Below are 24,015 nucleotides of genomic sequence, written 5' to 3'. Positions count from 1 at the left end.
ATTCTTGCAAGCGCATCACTCCGGTCCTTAAATGACTCCACCAGCTTCCTGTGTGTCAAAGGGTTGATTTTTAAAATCATATTACAGTTTTTCTTGATTGCTTTGATGCAGCAGTCAACTCAAACTCCACATTTTCAAAACAGTTAACACACCGGCTGAAACAGTGGCACTCATGGTCGAAATGACACATTTTGTTTGCAGAAGGCTCTAACTGTGCCAAAACATTTAAAATATGCAACAAAAGCTAATTTTGCCTTCAAACAACACAACTAACAAACAAGTGTATGAGCTCTTCCAATCAACCGTTACACAGTGGACAACAAAACACAAAATACAGCACTCAGTGCGAATCAGTGCACCATTGCTTGTCATTGTAGCCTATTACTGTACGTAGCTGTCATGCCAGTGCCATTTGTTGTCAAATTTGCCTTCTTGCAAAGAATTGGATCCAGAATCAGAATTTTTTTTCAAACTGTGGCTGAAAACTGAAACACTGTAAATATTACACAAAATACATGTAAACCAAAATAAAATCTATTAGAGTATAAGAAATGAAGAAAATTTAAATAAAATCTATTACAGTAAAGTATAAAAATATATTACTGTAGAGTATAAGAAATAGCCACTATTGATACTCACTCTCATCTGCCTTAGACCTCTTCCATCCATGTTGGCAAAGAACAACACAGACGCTGCACCTTGTAAGGCCTGCAGACTGATTGCTAATTGAAGATTTGTGTGAAGGAGTGTCAAACAGGTGCTTCAGTGATTTCATACTGATGTAGGTAGTTTCTAATAGTTAGGAACAGATGGTTTCTGTTTGGTTACAATAGCTCAAACAATGGAGTTTGGACTGCTTGAATGACATCCGTGTGTCAATCCAATGAGAAAGGGTTAACACATTTGCAAGGTGTCTTGTGCTCTGCTGAGACAGTGATGATGAAAACAGAGTGGATCCCAGTTTCTTTAAGCAGGTCAATGCAATCAAGAAAAACTATAAATGGTGTCAGGCCTAAATAAATATATGATCTACACTATATAGCATCCAGACTCCTCAGGTGACTTGAGACAGGTGTATTTTGTGTTTTCGGGATAAAAACCAAGTGAGGTGAAGCAGCCTTTTGTTTCAGTGGAACAAACTCTCTGATAACTGAGGTCTGATAAAATCATTGACTGTATAAAGATGGACGACACATCTCCTTTGCTTCTCGTTGTACAAAGTCAAAGGCAATATTGCTTGTATTGACGTGCCGCCCCTTCCGCTACCCAAAACACACCCTTACCTTGTGGGCTTGACGTGTTGGAGCCCTCAGCTGGGCTCAGTCTGCAGCAGATCAGCTTCTTGTGTTGGTCTGAAGCAGATATTCACGCTTATGGAAAGTTCAATGACTGTAGTGTTAGTGTTAGTTACGTCTCCTCTCGCCGTTCCTCCTCTACTCTGCTACTCGGGAGCAGAACGCTGCAGGAGCCGTATTTGTCAACAGACCTGTCAATCATGAGGCCACACCCCCTTTACAGCATCAAATAACTTATTAAAAATAAACTTGTCAGAAAAATGAACACTTGGACATAAATCAGCATGATAAGAACTAACTATAATGACAGAAACCATGTTTGATAAAAATGTATTTGATGCTATAAAAAGGGGGCATGACCTCATGATTGACAGCTCTGTTGACAAATCCGCAGCATTCTGTTCCCAAGTACCACTAGAAAAACATTAAAATCAAGAATTCTGTACACTTAATATTCACAACCAATACATGATTTAATTTGTCAATATGTAGGTGAGAAAAGTTACAAGAGATGGAGATGTGAAAGTAGAAAAAGCCCCAATTTGATGAGTTTAAGTGTCACCGGTCACCTGATCAAACAATGACGTCAAAACATGAAGCCCTGAAGATTTGACTTTAAGACAAACAGCTGCAGGTTAAATGAAAAATGATCACTGATTCTGTGTTTGTTAATTATTACCAAACTTTAACACAACACAATAACTGAGCCTCAAATAAAAGAACAGCTGCTGGTAAAACAGTCCAGACTCTCCAGAGGTGTCCACCTGATTACATGTCAAAATAAGAGCCATGCACAACACGAGACATGCAGGAATAATACTTGTTCTCATCACACAGCTGGATGTCACTATGTTTTTGAATATTCCATTCTTTTACGTTTGAGCATAGGTGTCAAGTTAGCTCACCTGTTTACACATCACATGATGTATATCATGTAGGGGATCTCCTCTGAATCAATGCAGCAAACATCTCGGTCTTCGGTCCTGCTCCTGCACTCTACATTACATTTTCTCCTCACTGGTCTAAGAGCCCCATCACTCTTGATTTCTCTGTAGTTTGATCCAGTTGGTTCACACTAGTGATGTGCGAGTCATAAGTCAATTGTTCAAAACAAACAACTCTTTTTTCTTGCCTCAGGAGTCACGAGTCCTCATCTCCACTTATTCCTTCACTGACTCACCCCTGGTACCCACTACTAGCCACTGCAAACTGCAAATTTGAGGCAAGACCAACGTATAAGTCTTGCCCTGCGTTTTGGCGCTTGTTTCAACTCAGTACTCGCTCCCACAGTCCGGCGCACGGAGCTCACTCCCTGCCCTGAGCTGAAGGTCTGACTGGAGTTACAAGAATCACTCACTAGCTGTGTCCCAATTCAGGGGCTACAGCCTTCGAAGGCTGTATTTGAAGGCTGATTGCTTCACAGAAGCGCGTCAAAGGCTGTCCCAATTCGAAGGTTCCTTCAGATGAGGCTGACAAATGCTCCCTCCGTTTCCTGGGCCACGAAGGATGCATCCCGAGTTACATTGCGTGCCAATTCAAACAAGATGGCTGACTTTTATGCGGCAGAGGAATACACTTTAAAATGTAAAAGTTCTTGGTTTTAACTCAATTGAATAGCTAGCATTACACATTTAAAAAAACCAAAGGGTCCTTGAAACAAATTAACTTTAAAATAAGAGATTAAGTTATGCAACGTTTGTTATGCTAGCTAGTTAGCCCACTAGCTACCTAGGTGACAGGAGTGGCGTTTGGCGACGAAACCATCTCATTTCAGTTCAGCTTTAATGGTCTACGCAGGCTTTGGATGGAGCATCCTCTGTGGACCGCCTCCTTCGAAGGCTGCAGCCCATGGATTGGGACACAGCTACTGAATTGCTCACTCACTCAGTAACCGCCCTGCCAACAAGGCAGGGCCCAAAAAGCACCTTTTCGCACAATTAAAGGAAAACGAGCATCACAAACCCATGAAATGACCCAATTTACTATCAGAAATTGATCAGTTAGGTCCAGATACAATGAGAAGGTCTAGAAGAGCTGCACGATTAAATTTAATCTCCATTAATATTAGCGGAGTGCTAAACCGGAAGTTAACCCGTTCGGGCGACGGAAGTCTCTAATGCACATGCTCTATGTGCACTTGGGCCAGTGGGGGATTAAAACTCTGGGTAACTGACTTAAGTGTCTCGCAACCCGACTCTCTTTAGTGAGTGACTCATACAAACTCGAGTTAGTAAAAAGAGTCCAACCTTCTATCTCTAGTTCACACTGTTAACAAGTGGATGTAGCCTCTTGATTTGAAGCCAATGCAGAAGTGCCCTAAACACTACTACTACCTACACCTGCAGGAGGAAGTTATTATCAGAGCGATTCCTGAGTGTTTTCAGCCCTACGTGTAGCACCCTGTTTTGGCTGAGAGAACCAGTTTACATGTAAGTTCTGATATATTCTCCTTTTGTTTGAAGAGAATGTAACCACAATGAACTATAAAGAGGTATTATTGAAGACGGCCATCCATGTTTAAACTGCATTTGTTGTTACAATAAGAGAGGCCGACAGTCATTCGTAGACTGGCGCCTTTCTGAAGATTGTTCTTCCTCTGTTTAAGTGACATTTGTTTAACCCTCGCCATGAGGTGTGCTATCATTTTGTAATAATTAATATATATAGAAGTGTGGTAATGGCCTGAAATAGAGCCCTTGACATAAGATGGACCTGTTACCTTAAAAAACACAGCCCCTAAAACAGCCAGTCATTATTTACTGATGCCCAGTCTACATTGTTTCAAGCCCTTGATAACAGAGTTTGTCCACCTCTGAACCAGCTTAGAACTTCAACAGCTTGTTATAACAGTTTGATAAATTCAAAAGTTCCCAGGCGTAGCTGCTCCCTGCAAACATCAAACAACCTGTAAGTACACATCAAGGTGCAAAATCAGTCCTGTGTTGAAGCCACAAAGAAGAAATGTAGTGTTTTGATTGGCTGACTAAAGTTTCAGCTTTATGTGACTCCAAGCTGTTTCCTCAGGGGGATTCAGGCAGTGCAGTCAGTTATATGCAGAGACCTGAGGACCTGAGGTGAAGCTCAATGTGTTCAGCGTAGATCCAGTTGTTTCTGGGGGTCCGGTCTGCCTGATGACTTCTACTGCACTAAATTCTCTTTGGATTGGACAGCTCCTTTTCTTTCCTTTAAATTTGGAGACAGAAAATCCAGAGTCTTCAGGTTCACAAGTGTCTACTCTCAGAGCCTCTGGTGACCACTTTAACAAGCGTGGAGGCAGATTGTTTACACCTCAGAGAGAAGTGTCTGCGTTAGGAGTAGATGGACCAGTAGATGATGTTGAAGAGGATGTAAGATCCAGGGAAGAGGACCCGGGAGTACTTGTCTATGACGTGCGTGTCGATCCACACGTTGCTGTAGGCGCTGGTGCCCACATGTCCGGTGATCTGGTCGCTCTCCAAAGCCATCTGCACCAGCATCCTCTCCCGTTTCACCCCGTTCGTCTCCGGGATGCCGTAGTTTCCTGTTGTGTTGACGTCGACCTCGCTGTAGCTGGCAGACATCATGCCAGGATGAGCCAAACCACAGGTACACGGCAGCTGCAAGGAGACAACAAGTACTGAGTGGCTTCACAACACAGCATGTCCACAAGCACACTTGTTAGCTATGCAAACCGCCAGAAAACTAATGATAAGGATTCATCCTTTGGGAATATCTGTTGCATGGATGAATGGCAATCCAAGCCAACAAACCAAATACCCAATATCACCTTGGTACCTTGGAGTATATGTGGTGTGTTTGGACTTCAGTAAATGTTTATGTTTCTCTGGGCATCTACAAACACTTAGATGAGTGGTACTAACCCTCTCTCTGAGCTTCCTCTCCCTGCGTTCCTGTAGAGTGGACAGGTAGTTGACTGCAGCGTACTCTATCACTGACAGGAACACAAAGACAAAACTGACCCACAGGTAAATGTCCACAGCTTTGATGTAGGACACCCGCGGCATGGATGCGTTCACTCCGGTGATGATGGTGGACATGGTGAGCACTGTGGTTATGCCTGTAGGAAAGCAGGACAACGCGTTCAGGGCAGGTGGAAAAAGTAAACGTATGTCAAGCCAAATTTACCTCAGCCGACTTTGCTATCTCTTTATTCAATAAAAAACTCCCCAAACTAAGAACTAGCCCAGCAATCACTGAACTAACCACTGCTTTAATAAGCTAACAACGGCTGTCCCGCTCACCCAGCGGTACCCTGGCAGGGACGGCCCTGCGGTCGATCCAGAAGGACACCCAGGACAGCATGACCATCAGGGTGGCAGGGAAGTAGGTTTGCAGCAGGAAGAAGAAGATGTGACGCCGCAGAGTGAAGGTGATGTACAGACGGTTGTACCAGCCTGGAGAAAAAGAGAGAAAGTCAAAAGCTGTAGGATAACAATAGACCTGGATTATATACAAGTGTGCACTTCCTGTCAGTACCTGTGCTGCTGTAGAAGGCCAGCTTGGTGGTGGTGTGGAACTCCTGGATGAGGAACTGGGAGAGAGAAATCCTCTCGTCTGTGTTTAACGATCTGTTCCCTTCCTTCCAGTACAGCATAAGGTCGTCATCTGTGTACGCGTCTAGAGAGACAAAGAGCATCAACTAAGGATCTGTGGTAGTGATTCCATTGTCTCTAGCTAATCATGTATTACTTCTGCAGCTACAGAAAGGACTTTCTTCAGCAGTCCGAGGAAGGATGAGAATGAGATTTGTCACTTACAGCTCTCTATCTCCAAAGAACACGACTGTGTATCGAGAGGGAAGCGACTCAGGTCCATGCTGCACATGGACGTGACTGTCACCCTGCAAAAACAAAACAATTCGCTGTAGTAATGTGATGAAAAAATGTTAGCAGAGAAATAATCTACATTGGAGTTTAAGAGTTTTATACCTGGGCTCAATTTAAAATGTTTTGTGTTCTAAATCAGGGGTTCTCAAACTTTTTGGGGCCAGGGACCCCTTACATGGAAGAACATTTTCTTAGGACCCCCTCGTAATCGTAACATTGATTACGCATATGCTTACTGCCATTTGCACTCTTAGATGCCTTTGGAACTATTTGTATTTTGACTCTGTCCGAAGCATAACTTCACACATTTCAACCATCCCTGGAAGAACAAGCTCTTGCAATTGTGCGTGGCTTCTTAGCTTTAGAAATCCATTGAGCCACCAAATAAGAAGCCTCCTGTGCTTTCTCTGAAGTTGTGGCCGTGTTCACCATCTGTGTTTTCTCTCTTTACTCCATCTCTTGCGATGGAAAAAAATCTTTTGTTTTGTCTTTATATTCTGGGTGCTTTATCAGTTGTTGCTTTAGCTTGGCTGGCTTCATAGCTGCATTTGCTAGCACCTACAGACACATGAAGCATTTTGGTCTCCAGTCGCTGTTCTCAATAAAACCAAACTTTATATAGCTGTCGTCATATTCTCTCAATTTTGCTAGTTTGGCTTAGCATCACTTGACAATGTAGACTGATTCAAATATTTCTCCATGCTCGCCAGCGAGCTAGCTGGCTAATAAGCCAAGCTAAGCAGCCACAGGAACGGTTTGTTGCGACGTGAGGGGGTTGAGTGATTCCTGACAGATTGACCTGAAGTGTCACAATCATATCAGTTTCTATTGGTCCAAAGCTAACGTGGGTGGGAGTAATGGATGCAATATGCTTGTACAAATGGTCCTCAGCTGTAGACATGCAGTTTTTAATGATAAAGCACAATTTCATAATTAATTATAATTAGGAAATTTATTATAATTATTTCGTGGACCCCCAGGGGTCCCAGGACCCCACTTTGAGAACCACTGTTCTAAATGACTAAAAGGAACAAAACCTTTTGGACTTGCTCCAGTAGATTGCTTTAGCCGATAGCAGTGAGACAGGCTGTAATGGCTGCAACGTAGTCCCAATCAAAGCCAAGTACTTGCCTTTGACATTCCTGCACAGACAGACCTTTTTGTTAAAGAGGAAGCTGCGTTTCTAAAACCAGAAACAGCTGTAACATCGCTCTCTTCAAAACCACCAAACTCCATTGACAAAAACAGTCATTTTAACTCCCAGAACACAGGAGTTTATCGCTTAATGCTACCACAATCTATTTTGTGTTATTCTGTTGTTACGCAAATATTGTGTGTCGATCCACACTAACCTTTTGAAACACCAAAGTCACAGAAACACAAGCAAACTCACTGATTGAGGCAGGTAGACCAGCAACTCCTGTGTTCTGCCAGGTAATTTTTTTCCCCAATGGAGTCTGTTGTCTCTGAAGAGAGCGATGTAACGTCTGTTTCTGGTTAAAAGAAGCATCTTCCTCCTGAACAAAAGGTCTATCTCTGCAGGGATCTTTTCTGTAATGCTGTCAGACACTTAGAATATCAATCTGAGCCTGTCAGTGGAAAAAACAAGAACTTTTAGCGGACGCACTTTGACCCATCAAGGATTATGTTGCAGCCATTACAGCCTGTTTCACTGCTTCCAGTTAAAAAAATCTACTGGAGCAATTCCAAAACTGTTTTTACCTATTAGTTTTATATAGCCTGAAATGTTTATAAATAGGGCCCACATTAAAGAATACTGGAATTAGTCTATAAACAGAGAAATTGGCTGAGGACATGGAGATGTGAGATTTATTAACATCTCCAACCAAGATGTCTGTAGTTTTGATCTGGAGATAATCACTAGACATAATATCCAATGACGTTTCATTATAGGCTCATAATGCATGTGTAACCTTCAGCAGAGCATGACCCTCCGTACTCTCAGGCAGATATCGTGATGGTCAGGGGCTTCAGTGGAGATTTGGTTTCCAGCACGGAGATGATAAATGAAAAAACATAATCCAGCTCACAGGACGAGAGGCGACCACGCGGTCTGCAGGCCGGTCTGCAAACTGTCATCCTCAACCGCCAATCTGCCTGAGTCTGGGAAATCTCCACAGCCAGATTAAACCAGGTCATGTGATGAGTGTGCATCATTACATCTACTATTTACAATTACTTATGCACACAATTATCATCTACAAGGTAGCAAAGTACAAAAGTCAACATTAAAATCAGGATCCAGGGGAGTCTCAACAACGTAACAGACTTTGTTTTTTATTTTTGAGAGGATTTATTGGACCATCATCGGGCCCCTGCATGAATCACCTTTCACTCCATCACCATCAGAGCTAACATTTAGCCATTTCATATCAGTCAGTGAATGCTGCTGAAAGCAGATTGGTTGATGTTGACCTCATCAGTTGAATTTTGTTTGTTCAGTCCGTCATGAAGGCAGCACCGTGTTCCAGTGGTCTGAACAGGAGGCAGATGGCCAGCTGTTAATCTCTGCCAGGCTCTGTCATGTGGATTACAAATTCAACTATCTCGGCTCAGAGCCTCCTATCGCTCACCAAAATTATAAGGTCCTGCTCGGGGGTATTAGCGCTCGTAATTGGCATAACTCTATCCCCTTAAATACACATCTTGAACTGTGACAGCTGGTGCCACTTTGTCTTGGCGGGACAGCCGATGGTAATTACATCCCTGAACACCCACTAACATCATAACCTGCCCCACTGACTAAGTAGTACTTGTTTCTTGTACTAAAGGAAAAAAGCAAGGTAAATATAGTTTCTGCTGTTGCATTTGGACAAAAATCAAAGTAATGACGTATGGAGAGACAATAAAAGTAACTGCACTACACCACCAGTCCAGTAGGTGGCGGTAAGAAGAAGAAGAAGAAGAAGGCCATACAACAAAGGTGAAGCCATAAAATGCCTCGAACGGGCCGGTATCATTTGTGCGACACTACAGTTAGCCTGTTAGCATGGAGGAGATTCAACTTGTGCTGTTTTGATTGTGCTTCATTGCACTGCAAATGGATTCATTGAATTAATGTCTTTTAAACATGGTGGGTGAAATAAAATGCTGCGAGTACTCGACCAATCAGAAACGATCTGCACTGCAGGCCCCGCCCTGAATGTTCCCAGGCCTTTGGAAAGTACTACCCCCTGAGCAGGGACTTTTCAGGGGGCACATCAACTACCCCTTAACTAAATTTAGACCCTGGTTCCTGCTATTGAAACATCCTCAAAAGGTTCCTAGTTCCTATGGAAAATTTCTGCTGTCTTAAGTTTCACTTGTGTTCAGTGTTCGGTCCTGCTGACAGGCGGGCTCACCTGAGGCTGTAGAGGACTTTGCCATCCGGGTAAACTCTCAGCATGACATTGTCGGTGGTGGTGTCATGGGTGAAGGACTTCTTCGAGTGGACAAAAAACATGTCAGGGACCCAGATCTTCTTCACCAGGCGGCCGTCGAAGGTCATGCTCTGGTTCTTGTTGCTTCTGAAGGACAGACGCTCATCTTTCCAGTAGTGCCTCAGATACAGGGTCATGGTGAAGTCCTTTAACAAAGAAAGACACATCTGTTATAGTTCTATCTCAACTTACCCCAAAGATATATTATCTTCCAGTCCAGACGTACCATATCGACCTCTGAAATCGCATCCAAACTCTCCACCTGAACATCCACTCCCACTGGGACTGCAGGCCCTGGAAAACATGCAGCATAACTGTAATTTATGCAGTGTTGACTTGAGTGCAAGAACAAAGCAGTGAAGGGTAAGTGTGCATCTGTAGAAACTGCCTGGATTATAGGTGTTTGTTTAGAGGTTGTGACTCCTATTTCTCCTAACAATGAAATCGTCTCTTTTTCATCTAAATCTCCGTAAAAGCAGAGCGGTGTAGACTTCTCTAAAACAAATGGCACAGAGCCAGCGGAGTGAGCACTCTAATCCCAACTGACTTTAAAGGGCAGGCTGTTTTTTAACAGGGCTTTCAATCTCTACATTTTCAACATGGAAGATGACACAATCATAGAACATTTTTTGAATTCACCTGATGAATTAGAAAAGATTTACAATATTATATCATTAAAATGTTCTTTTGCTTGTACACTATAGACTGTAAGTGGATGTTGCCACCATGACATCATCCATTAGTCTGTACACTGACCAATTTGAAACCTCACCATCTAATTTATTGGAGGCAGAAGTGACATCATATGTTCATGAGGATGGATAGGCATTGCTCATTAACATTCTGGTTAACAGGGCAGCTTGGTAATGACTTCTCAATCACAAACAACCCCCACATTTAATCCTCCCCTGCTTTATGGTCTCTGTGACTCTAAATGGGAGCATAATTGACTAAACATCATGAAACTAGAGATTGAGACCATAAACTCATTAGGAAAATGTTTATTGAGGGAATGAATCAAGAGAGAAGTAGGACCATTTTCTCATAGACTTCTGTAGAATCACACTTCTTTTGGAGTCGCCCCCTGCTGGACAATAAAAAGTATGCTGGCTGCGGTTTACCTTTTCAGAGGCAACATCAAACCTCATTTATACAGGGTTTGCTACAAACAGGTTTGAAATGCATCTTATGAATATTGTCACTGTTCTCATGAGCAAAGAAGAAAATAGTGAGACTTAAATATATGAAGCCAAAAGGAGACAGGAAGTGTGACACCATATGACACCAAAAGTGTCCTCCCTAACCTTAACTTATACCCCTTTCCCACCAAAATAAGTGCGTTGACACAGGTTTGTCAGACCCAGGAAGACCCGCTTATAGATAGATAGATAGCTTGTATCGCTTTTCCCATTGCCGTGAAGTATACTCCTGTCGGTCTCTTTTGTTCTGCGTTGCTGTCTGACGACACAAACGCGGCAGAGACAGGGTTAGTAAACAGTGAAGATGTTACGGTGGTTAGCTCTTTATTGTATCTATTACACATTCAGTCTGTTTATCAGACTCGGCACAGACAAATTTGGAACGATGTTTGAGCGCTGCTCGGACAGAGACGAACGAAATTTGTAGCTGAGATGACAAGGAGTCGAAGAAGTTACAGACAGAGCATATCATCGCGCTGGAGAGGGGGCGGAGATTAGCGTGTTTACACGGGTTTTGTGTTCCCATCGGAGCCGAGTCATTTGACCCATGTCTGAATGACGATTGTAACCTTTCCCACTAAGCAAAAAAGCCGGGTGTCAGCGGGTTTTTTGACCAGTAAGAAAGGGGATAAAGTTGTTTTATACCCCGAATGACAATCTTTCCCTAACCTAAACCAAGTAAACCCAAAGTCCATAATATCCTGAAAAATGTGAGTTTCTATCCTTCAGATGTTTGATATCCTTCACCAGCCTCTTGTTCCCTTTATCTCTCTGCCGGGCAGGTAGCTACACAGAGCTCATCCCAGCTGAAAATGCAGACATAAAGACAATAAAGAGAAAAGGCTTTTCAAGAAGTCCATGTGAGGTTTTGTCCTTACAGAATAATAAATGTGTGTGACTTTAAAAAGCACGCAGATTCAGGCTTTAAGCTTCGAGCTTTGAGCTTCTAATGTGCGCAGATTCAGATTGAAGTTATTGAAACCTAAAGCTGCAGACTGTAGCTGCTTGGAAATAATTAATCACAGGCCCACAGCAGAGGGGCTCAGACTTAATCCCACCCTGTTATGTCATCTGTATGAGCCAGAGCTGGACTCTCCCACCTCCCACAATTAGAGGACAGCATAGATAGGATGAGAAGGGTAGTTGGGGTGAACGAGCAGATGTGGCTAATGACTCGTCTGGACACTGAATTAAAACTTTGGGATCACAGTCTGCTCTGTTTAGTTCTGAAAGAAGACCCTCCTTACCTCCAAACCCCGGCCTCATTGTGAAGTCGTGGTCGTCTATCCTCAGCAGCTGCTCCGACTTTGTTCCTGAGGCTTTCGTGACGTCTGGACTCCTCTTCAACATGGGGCTAAGGGACATTAGGGAGTTTATTTCTGATCCACTCGAATTCCTTAATTTGTGCACCAAGTTTCATCTATCAAACCCTCTGTACAAGAACTAAATGAAAACTTTAACTCTGTGTCTCCAAAATGATTCAGTCTTTATACAAAATGTACAGCAGGCACTCATCCTGTATTGTGGCAGCTTCAATTAAATGTAATCCCTTTCATTTGGATACAACAAACCAACTGAGTGTGAGGACTCTTTGATGCCAGAACAACAAACCCACCCATTGTGGTAAGGTTGAGGGGGAGGTTCCAGAGAAAGTGCAATTCAACCAACACCTCAACAGTAGAACTGGCGAAAGATGGCGATAGCCATGGCAGCAAAGGTAGACAAAGGCTACGACAGAGGGTGGTCCCAAATTGTCATGGACTCATGCCATTGGAACGTGCCAAGTACCATATGGTGGCTGCAGGCGTATCAGCCTCTCCACTTTAAAAAAGATGCCACGCAGGTGTCCTTTCAAAAGGGAACTGCACCGTTTAGAAGAAGAAGAAGGTATACTTTATTAAATGTACATGCATTAATGAAGAGATGTCAGAGTGAGGGGGCTGAACATGGACATGCACCCCGAGCAGTTAGGGATTGGGTGCCTTGCTCAAGGACACCTCAATGGAGCCAAGGAAAGGAACTACCAGCCATCAATGAACGCCTAGTATGCCTGCAGGAAAAAGACCACCATAATTAGTGCGTATGCTCCAGGATGATGTTAAGGAGGCCTTCTATGCAAACCTGGACAACATTCTGATTAAAGCCCCGAAGGAGGACAAGCTAATTCTGCTTGGAGATTTCAACGCCACGGTTGGACCAAAGTACAATCTGTGGAGAGGCACCATAGGGAAAGAAAGAGGTGGAAAACTCCAACAGCAAACTACTTCTAACAAAGTGCGTATAACACAACCTGATCACCAACACACTTTTAACACCAAAAAAGACTATGACCATGTAAGCGTCTACTCCAAAGACTGCCATGATGTACTCAACATCAGTGCAATGACCAGTGCTGATGACTGCTCGACAGACCATCACCTCATTCTCTGTCCATTTGTCTTACGAGGAAAAGATGGGTGCAGAAAAGACAGAGCCTGCCTAATCTCTCCATTGAACAGTTGAGTGAAACCACCTTTCAACAAAAAGCACCAGGCTGATCTCAGTGCAGAACTGCCCAGACACTACCCAGAAGACATCAAGACACACTGGGTACATGTCACAATTTCATTTAGCAGACGCTTTTGTCCAAAGCGACGTACATCTGAGAGTTAATACAACACAAGCAACAATCAAGACAGGAGGGAACAAAGTCAGTGAGAGCCAACAAACAGCTTCAAGTGCGATCAGACACTGGTGCTGACAGGCAGTGCACAGGGCATCAGCATCATCATCAACAACGTCAAAAAGATCAATATAGTCATCATCATCATCATCATCATCATCATCATGAATATCCTCTACACCCTCTATGTTTGCTGTAAACTAAAGGGACATGTGTGTGATAATCGGGAAGATCTGGCGTGGTGTGCTGGCAACAAACATCCTTCAGGTTACTTAGATCTCGCTTCTTCTCCATTCGGCATGTGATTGTGCATTAACCCTTCCTATCGCCTTTCCTGTCCTATCCTGCCAGGTAACTATCAGGTAACAACAGAAATGGTTTAATGTTAAGGTTAGCTGTTGTCTAAAGGTATTTCATTCCAATCCCCATCCAAATCAGTTATGCTTTTCAACAACAGGTCATGTTAACTGATAATAAGTTTTTCATTTTTGTGCATTAAATCTTGTTGTCATCGTGTTGGTTTAAAGCAGCCCAGGGGAATAATCTTATGAACTTCCTAATTCTGAAGGATAAGAATGGATTATATTGGGCTTAGTAAAATACACGGAAGCTGCTGCAAACAATAGTGTGATTAAATTGTTGACCATGTGCCTCTAAATCCCATCATGCTGCTTTAATCTCCACTACAAGATTCTCCTGTCTAGCCACCGTTATCACTCTAATTATACCAAAAAACCACACACAGGTCATACCTGCCAATCCTGCGGCTGGATCCCTCTGTCAGAGGCATTTCTCTTTTTGACCTGAAAGGAGAAAACACAACAGTGTTAGATAGTGTTGGAAGGACTATTTCTCTCTGACATAACTGGGCCATTCGATCCGAGAAACAGCCTTTTCTTGTCTCAGCCAAATCCTAAAAGTTTTTGGGGTGTGCGTGACGGCAGCATGAAAACAGATGAGTCTTCACAATGCTGGTGTGATACTCGCATATCTGGCTCGACTCATGGGTCAAAAATGTAGAGAATAGGAGGCTCGCCTATTTTTACCGCTAGCCGTGCGCGGTTTTAATCAAAGACTGTATAAAAAGATGACCGACATGACAGCTCCCTAAAAGGGAAGACAAACCCTCTCTATCGCCCCCTGCTGACTGGCTGCAGTATAGGTCATAAAGCCCGCCTCCTCGATGTTAACAGATGGGACATGAGTCAAACTATAAAATCAAAATACACGTCAAATACATTTTTCTCAAACATGGTTTCTGTCATTATAGTTAGTTCTTATCATGCTGATTTACGTCCAAGTGTTCATTTTTCTGACAAGTTTAGTTTTTATTAGTTATTTGATGCTGTAAAAAGATGATTGACAGCTCTGTTTGTTATCTAATTTTGTACTTTTTTATATATATATATATATATCGATAGATATATATATTTTGATCTTTATTTTTTACCCTCTGTGTGCTGATTCTTTCCTATTGTATTGTACTGTATAAGCTGCTGGAGACTGAATTTCCCAGAGGGAGTCATCCCAAAGGGATCAATAAAGTTGAGTCTAAGTCTAAGTCTAAGTCTCTGTTGACAAATACGACTCCTGCAGCCGCTCAGTTCTGGATTAGCAGAGTAGAGGAGGAACAGCAAGAGGAGGCGTGACTAAAACAATCACTACAGTCATTGAAGTTTCCATACCTGTGAACGTTAACCTCAGACCAACACCTCAGACCAACACCCAGTCGGAAATTTCAACTCTAACACTCCTGAGGTCGGATTTCCGACTCGTAAAGTCGGAGGACCTCACCAACCCCCGATTCCTAATCTCTGTGCAACAACAGTAATTGAAAGCTGTAGTATTAACTGTTTATTATCACTTCTGTCTTATTTGTGTCTCACTAAATCAGCTGTACACACAGTACTGTCCAACTTCTGTCTGTGGACATGTTGTTATGGTGTTTGTATGCACAAAATTCCAATGGCTAGAGCTATCTGCGCATATAGCTTCAGTTTATTAGCCCTTCTGTATTATTTGTGTCTCATTGACTCAGTCGTACACACAGTACTGTCCAACTTCTATCTGTGGACATGTTGTTGACCTCATGTTTGTTCTGTAGTTGTCTGTATTCCAAGAGAGCAAGCACAATAACTGTTTTACTGGAGGCGTCCAACTTGGTTTTCCGACTTGTTGTACTGGAATGCGGTCAACTCGGGTGTGACGTCATTCCCAGTTCCGAATTTCCGACTTCCGAGGTAAATGGAATGCACCATTACTCAGTCACATACAGACCCATGTGTAGAGCTGACCCGGCGGTCAGCCAAAAAATCATCTTCCTCTGTAACAAAAAGGTCTATCTCTGTAGGGATCCTTTCTGTAACGCTGTCAGACACTTAGAAGAACAATCTGAACTTTTATTGGACGCTCTTTGATCGATGAAGGATTATGTTGCAGCCAATACAGCCTGTTTCACTGCTGCAGGCGGAAGACATCTACTGGAGCAGTTACAAAACTTTAGTTACTTAAAAGTATGGCCCAGATTCACAAACACTGAAATTATCCTTTCGGGGCATATCAATAGTTATTAGCTAATATTCTCATTTGTTACATAAACAGCTTAAAACCTGCACCTTCAGCAAAAGAGGGAAAAACAAGCTCATTCCAGGTATGAGTCTGTTCATGTAGGACTGAGTGATGAAGGCAGGACAGCAGGGGGTGCTTTAAATAAGCCTCAGGAAACAGCATAATCTGCTCTCTCTCCACACGCCTATGGGACGTTAGATAACATATAATATAATTTTATAAGCATGCACTGACAGAATGTCATGACAAAGACTGCCTGCTGAGTTGTCATCCCCCTTCACTGAGCTACCTTAGGCAGTGAGCTCTGCACAGCGGGGGGTTGTAAAAGGAGTGAGAAATCCTGCAAGTGTTTTCTAAAGATATGACGTCAAGTGTCTGAGAAACACCAGGGACGAGACTCATGTAATAGTCCTATTCAGCCTCTTTCAATGGATACACTCTTTTCTCTCTTCGGACTGCTGTTTTCAATGTTTAAGTTTTGCATTTTGTCCGTTGCCATCTTGGCATTTTTGGAAGCAGAAGTGACCGTATTGGAATTTTAGGCTGCAGCTGAAGAGGAGTGAGGGGTCGGCAAACTTAGTTATGAATGTTAGCACTAGCTCGGTTAGTCAGGTGCACCCCTAATTTATGGTAACTGTAAGACGCTCATCTTTTTCAGCAAAATGTACTCAGAAAAAAGGAGCCCACTCCTCATAGTGTCTTTTAGTACAACCAAACACTGAACAAGACATTTTTCTGGTCGATGTCATAGCAAACTATCAATCACAGGTAGCCCCGCCCTAAACCCTCCCCTGCCTTATGGTCTCTGTGACTCTAAATGGAGCATCACTGACTAAATGAACATCATACTGTGTTGAAGAGGACTTGAAACTAGAGATTGAGACCATACACTCGTTAGGAACATGTTTACTGAGGGAATAAATCAAGAGAGAAGTTGGACCATTTTCTCATAGACTTCTATAGAATCACACTTCTGTATGCAACCAGTGGAGTCGCCCCCTACTGGAGGTTTTTAGGCACTACTTCATCCAGAGGAAACCACACTCACCAGTGCTTAATGGTCTACTCTTTAATATTATTTTAACCATCTCAACTCCACTGACCAAAGGCACCATTAAAAATGCACCTCAGTAAGTAACAACAACAGCATGTCATTTGTTGTAATCCAGAGAAGTCCTAGTTGGCTCTGTAAAGAGAGCGTTCACACCATGGACAGATGTTACTGGGAAAGTTTACCTCATTTGAACCTCATGTGTTCTTAGCTGCAGTGATTGTGCTTTTACCTTCACTTATCAGCTGGAGATGAGTACTGAGTACTACTGAGAAATGAGTACTGAGTACTACTGAGAAATGAGTACTGAGTACTACTGAGAAATGATTAAGTGTGAAGGTCAGAGGTCAAAGAGCTGCTGAGCTGCTGGAACACTTTTTGGCCTTTGACCCTGAAATTGAGTTGACTTGAGGACACTGAGGGCCTAATTAATCCAGGGATTGTGCGGCTTCTGCACCAGCAAAACCTGTGCAAATAACAAAAGAAGACTCAAAATTGCCTCATTCAGCAGAGGGTTGAATGCACCCCAAAGTGCACCGCAGAGCAAACAGCGTCTCTGTGCTCCGGCGCTGCTTGTATTTAAATGAGTCATTATGCACATTCAGGCAAATTTAGCCCTTTTCTATGTAAATGAGCCTCGTGGCAAAACTCACCTAATTCGTAAACAGCAGCGCTAACAGCACCGCGCAGGTAGAGAGAAAATATTACCGTCTCCAGAGAGCTGGTGGGAACTGTGGCGCAGTATTATAAGAGCTGTCACGCTCTGAGTTTACGCTGATTATGAAGACAAGTCCACCTTATGTGTGATCAAAAAAAAGATTTAAATGACTGTAAATAATATTTTGCTTTTATTATTATAATCTGGAGATCAATCTGTCCGGGGCTGTGCGAGGCTCAATCCCCGCACATGGGCACACTCTGTCAACATGTGTGGAGCCAGTCTGGAGCCGTTACGCATGATGGGGATTATTATATGGACGAGCTGCTGTTGCGCACTCGTTTAAAAAATGAAGCTGCGTTACAGAGAGTGAAACTAGTAAACACCTGTCGAGTCTGGACTTCACAATAAACAGTTAAAGAGCTGCCCCCTCCTCTCCCTGCTCATCATCGATCTGTGCGTGGAGTTGAACTCCGTCAGTGTGGAGCTCAGTTACTGCCTGAGAGCGCAGCAGCAAGTGGAGCTGCAGACAGCTTCTCTCCACAATCAGACACAAAGCAACAGCAAACTGCACGGATCTGCTAAACTTTAGGGGCGCGTTTGTGCAATTTGTGAATCAGATCTTGAGACGGAGCAAGTGATGCGCAATTTATGGAGCTATCAGGGGCCACAATTCATTCTTGGTGAATGAGTATTTACAATAACACAGCTTGAAAGGACAGCACAGGACACTAGAAATGTACAGGCAGCATTTCGGTATAAATCAGTTTACTCAATTTCAAAACTTTGAAAAAACACAAGACTTTCACCAAAAAAACCCTGTTTTTTTATCTTAACTAACATAATTCGACTTTCTGTTCAAACATAACACGACTGAACTTCTGTCTTTCACATTTTCCTTGACGTGCTGTACCCAAGACTACAACCTTTTATTAAAAAACATAACCAGGTTGTTCTGGTGCACAAACACCAACAGCAACTGTTTCTTGCCAAGTTTAAGCACAAAAACCACTGTGCGTGGTTTAGGTAATGATCATATTTTGGACTAAAGTAAGAGATGAACAAACACAGACACCTGGTTTCACACAGCACACCAGCTGTGGTCGTGCTCCCCTGGGTGAACACAAAGAGGTTTCTGGACACGTTATTCGTGCCACCACCTGAAATGCGGTCATGCTGACTGACTGACTGTTTTTTTTGTTACAGGCACAAAATGTCCTTCAAATTCAAATTAATTTGTTTGAAAGTTGTGCTGACGGACGGGGTGGAAAAAATGGGACTACACGTCCATGTACACAGTTCTATAGATTATATATTAGGGACTATGTCACAACATACTGTGTGAATGGGATGTTTATTCAACTCCTGATTTTATTCAATGTAATAAATTACTCAAGACAGAGACATTAGGGCCATGTTTTGACCTGTTCAGTTTTATTTGTTTCAAAGTATGAGCCCCAGTTTTACTTTGACTTCTTCGGTCCTCTGTGAACCTGATCTGAAAAGATGGATTCTTGAGATTAAATTGTCCCAAATTCAAAAATGAGTCAGATACGGTCAATTCCACATGTAATCTATCAGGTAATCAGGACACTTTTTGTTTCAACAGTCTGGAAAAAAAACAATCAAGCACCAACGGTGATATCTTTAGAAAAGTGAAGTTTGATTTCAGTCTGTGCTAGCCGCTGCACGTTCTGACACACACAGCGACATACGGCATAAAACACTTCACACATGAAGGACAACAATGTCCTCTGGTCCTCATCATGAACGCCACTTTGTCGTTTCCATAATATTGTGTTTTCTTTAGTTTGTTGTCTCTTCTACAAACCGCTGAACAGCTGATCCGACCCCGCACACTGCAGGTGTAGTAACACGTATGTGTTGTGGTCCACACAAAGTAGTGCCGAATAAAGAGGTGTTCTTACTGAAAAGTGAAACTTGGTGAAATATATAGTGTACAATCAATACCACTATTGAGTTTTAGGTGAGACATATTTATACTAAGTGGATAAAAGACGTGCGGAATTGACCCTAACTGCAGCGGGATGTAGCCTAGCTTCCATGCCGGCACTCCGGGGCCGTGCTGTCCGGCATCCACTGTATGCAGCACACTTACTATTGATAAGCATCTCATACAATCCCACTTGTATGAGACCCCCCGCAACAAAACTACCCTTTAAGGATCACTGTTATGGTACGTTATCCAGCAATAACCACGGATCTCTCCTAGTCTTCTTAAATCCAAACTGTCCCTTTGAACAGATGCACTGCAGAGAGAGAATATAACATATATATATATAACAGTCTACATACAACACATTTAACACGTGTAATGTTTGTGCTTCACTAAAAACAACAGCTCATATCTGCCCGTCCTTCCACCTGCCTGACCTTCCTAAAGCCACAACAATAGCAATAATTCAGAGAGCATTAACACACTTAGATTAGTGGTGATGTAATCACAGTAAGTGATTTTCTAAACAGCCACACGTGTCACCTTTTGCTGCTGTCAGCTAAAAACAGAGCTGTGATCACAAAGCAGGTCGGAGGGCCCGGTCCGATTCCAGCTCGCAGTGAGCGGGTCGAGTCACTGACGTGGGGTCCAAAAAGTCAGCACTGGATCTGCTGGTGACATTGTTGTTGGACTGGAAGTTGGTGCTATGTCTCTCCAATCATTGGATGTGATTTCCAGCCCGGTCTCACATTAATACAAATGTCCTTCTTTCTCTTCATGTCATTACAACAGGAAGTGTAAAACACGAAACCTTTAAGGACTTCAGGTGACAGTCTGAAGAGCCAGAAACTCAGTGGGGATGTTTGTTTCATCCGATCATGGAAAATCTATTTATACTTTTAACTGGTACAAAATATGCTACGTATGTAAAGTGAGTTCCTTCTTTTATAATTTTCAGGATGCACCATATTTTAACCAAACACAGCCCTTTCTTCTGAACCTAAAAAAAATGTGGAGCTTAATTTTGACCAACCTGAAACCTTTTCTTGTTTTGTTCGGTCATGCTGATGGTTTCAGCAAAAACAATAACACTGACCATAAGTCGATTTTAGGTATGTACATTATATGACTTAACTTATGTCTTTTATGTTTCCCCTGATTTATCATATACTGATATACAGCTCTGGAAGCTAGTTAGCTCAGTTGGTGGAGCAGACACCCCATGTACAGTCCTCGCTGCACTGATCGACTGCCGGTCTGACGATCTTTTGGTGCATGTCATCCCCCACTGTCTTCCAATTCAATTCAATTCAATTCAAAGGAGCTTTATTGGCATGGGAAACAAACGTTTACACTGCGAAAGCAAGTGTCAAAACTCTTTCCCCCTCAATCTTTCCTGTCTCTCTTCAGCTGTCCTATCTAATAATCTCTATTTACAGATTCTACATAGAAATGTAGAATCTGTAGGCAGGGACGTGGCCTTCTGGGAAAGCAAGTGTTCTGTTTGAACTACACCTGTAGTCCGAGTAATATTGACTACAAGCGTATCAATCACGTATCAGCAGGCTGCGGCGTATGCAGGAAAAACAGTCCGTGAGGAGATCAAAAGCAGGCGGAACATAATCCGGCGTTATGCCATCCTGACTCCCATCAGCGTGATCTGACGACAATTTAGCTTCTTATTAATCTCTATAAACAGACATCTACATGCTAACAGCTAACAATCTGCTCTAGATCTAACATTTAACTTGAGGTGAATTCCCTTGACGCTTTGTCACGAAAGCCGTTCAGCGTTCAGATTTCCTGACTTCCTCGAATGCATCAGATCGATCCAACCTCCGTTCAACAAACAAGCATTTTAAACGTTTTTTGGGCAAAGGTAAGACCCGTTAATAACAAGTAAATCACAAGAGAACGGTTTCTCTTTCTGTAACAATGCAGCACGCAGAAAAGGAAGTCTTGGCGGGAAGTCGTTTATCGCTTACCGCCCGACACGTTCACCGGTGTCTCCAGAGGCTGTATCGTCTCAGACTGTAGCCGATGGGAATCGAGATTGTCCAATCTAATGAAGGCGAAAATCCATAAGAATGAGAGCCCACTCCAAATGTTCCTTAAATCAGCATCTCTCTCTTCATGTCATGGCCAGCCCAATCCAGATATGAACATTGAAAACCTCCTGACTGTGATCAAGAGGAAGATGGATGGTCACAAGCCATCAAACAAAGACGAGCTGCTCCAAGAGCGGCCTAACGTCACCCAGCAGCACTGTGAAAGATTGGTGGAGAGCATGCATGCTATAATTAAAAACCATGTTATTCCACCAAACATGGATCCCTGAACTCTTTTTTTAAATTATATGAATTATAATATTAGTATTCTGTTGTTTAAACATGAACATGAACTTGTTTTCTTTGCATTGTTCGAGCTCTGAAAAACATCTTTTGGTTTTCTTAACCTGTCGTCATTTTCTGCAACTTAAAGACCTCAATGAGAATATTTTATTTGGAAGCAGGAGAAATGTTGTTAAACAAAATTTCACACAAACACAAACCTATAAATAGTAGAAGCAGAGAAAAACATATTTTTGCAGTTGTCATTTTTCCAGAGCTGTAGATCTATCTTGTGAACATAATCAGTTTTGATGCCTAAAAATAACCAACAGCAGCAGTTTTTTGCTCGGTTTTATGGACCAAAACTACTCCGTTAGGTTGAAGAAGAGATCATAATTTAGTTATACACTAACAAAAACTGACTTCTGATTTTAAATGGGAAACTAGCAGCAATCTCATAGGGAGAGAGAGAGACAGACAGAGAGCGAGACAGAGAGAGACAGAGATCCTCTACAGTGTAACGCTATCATGCTGATTGATACAAAAGGTCTTCCATTTTGGGGGGCATGGTATGAATTTATATTGAATTACCTTGTTTTTAAAATAATTAAGTGTTAAAATGAATGCTAACTTACACATAAAAGGAAGCACCAGTCCATGTTCATGATTCTATGTTAAATGCTCTTCGTTTCATGCTTTTCATCTGAACCTGAGACTGAGCTGCAGTTTCAGATCAGAGCTGGAATATTTGGGGACATTTGGGGACATTTTATCATCTCATTTAGTGTTTTATGATCTTATTCAAGTTTATTTTATGGATAACCTTTTGGTCTTATTCGTGTTCTCCATTTTTTGCTATTTTGAGTCTCAACATTTTAAGACATTGTACTTCCAGTGTTTCCTCATTATGAATTCATGATAGTGTTTCCTCAGTTTCACCAGTTCCTGTTTTTATTGAGCCTTGTGCATGTATGAAAAGTGCTATACAAATAAGTCTTATTGATTGATTGATTGGAATGAGTTTTGTATGGAGACCTTGTGTATATGATTATGTATATATATATATGATTCATGATATATGGTTGTATAATAATATATAAAACAGTGTGTTATGGATGTACACTGATAAGTTATACTGACAAATAACGATGTAGTAATTTAATTAACTAAGCTAGATCGACAGCTAACTTTATCCCCATGGTGGATCATTTCAGCTGTCTAAAACATCTACGATATATTTTGTGCTTATTGTAGATGTTTTCATTACTTGCAGATATGTGACCATTATTTAACTGATGCTCACTGTAATCAGATTAATACAAACATTACATCATCATAACAGAACAGAAGCCCAGCAGATTTACCTCCAAATGCAGCAGTGTCATGTGCTTCTTCCATCACCGAGCATGGACATGAGACAGAAGAGTCCGGCCTACTTTGGCTCACGGCTCTCTTCAGTGTTCAACAATAATATACTGTTTTATTGGAGATAAATCAGAAGGAAAAAAAGAACTCGTAGCAGTTATAACTCTCTCCGTGTGATATGATGGAAAGTTCCTGTAAGTGGACCTTGAGTAAAGATTGTTTCTTCAACTGTCAAACCTGTTTTTCAGTGTGAAGAACCAACACCCAAGCTCGGTAGTTTAATCTTGTATTGACCCTTTCATTATGTCGTAGTTTTTCCAAACGCAGATCTGATTATTTTTGACCTTTCTGGAATAACCAACTCCATTTTCGTGGAGCTTTTTTAAAATCACTTCTACCTGTTTTTAGAGATGACTCTATTGCAGGACTTACCCTGTTTTAATAAAAGAAATACGTCTAAGATCGATTTAATTAACTTAAAATGATTCAATTGTTCATCCTCGCGCGTATTTACGCACGGACATCATCCCGCTTTTCTATCACGGTGAACTCACCTGACGAGCCTCTGTGGCTGCAGGGTTTCGCCTCTCGGACGCAGCTGCCCGGACGCACCGACCATCCAGACCAGCAGGCTGAGCAGCACCACATCCGTGTGCATGGTGTC

General features: G+C 42.2%; 1 protein-coding gene across 1 annotated transcript; it reads right to left on the bottom strand.

The window, feature by feature from the left end:
* Nucleotides 1-4,603: 4,603 nt before the first annotated feature.
* Nucleotides 4,604-24,009, bottom strand: LOC138613453 (gamma-aminobutyric acid receptor subunit rho-1-like). The gene is made up of 10 exons (XM_069687133.1): nt 23,906-24,009; nt 14,175-14,225; nt 12,008-12,114; nt 9,788-9,855; nt 9,484-9,707; nt 6,053-6,135; nt 5,772-5,912; nt 5,537-5,689; nt 5,156-5,352; nt 4,604-4,891 (listed from the first exon to the last, which is right to left on the bottom strand). The coding sequence occupies exons 1-10, from the start codon at nt 24,007-24,009 to the stop codon at nt 4,604-4,606; spliced, it is 1,416 nt and encodes a 471-aa protein (XP_069543234.1).
* Nucleotides 24,010-24,015: the final 6 nt, after the last annotated feature.

The sequence above is a fragment of the Semicossyphus pulcher genome, unplaced genomic scaffold (genome assembly GCF_022749685.1).
Source record: "Semicossyphus pulcher isolate SPU_LCO1_2020_fin unplaced genomic scaffold, fSemPul1.0.p SCAF_11, whole genome shotgun sequence".
In the NCBI taxonomy this organism is placed as follows: domain Eukaryota; kingdom Metazoa; phylum Chordata; class Actinopteri; order Labriformes; family Labridae; genus Semicossyphus; species Semicossyphus pulcher.
Note: the sequence above shows the minus strand (reverse complement) of the source record. Positions and strands in the feature narration are given on the sequence as shown.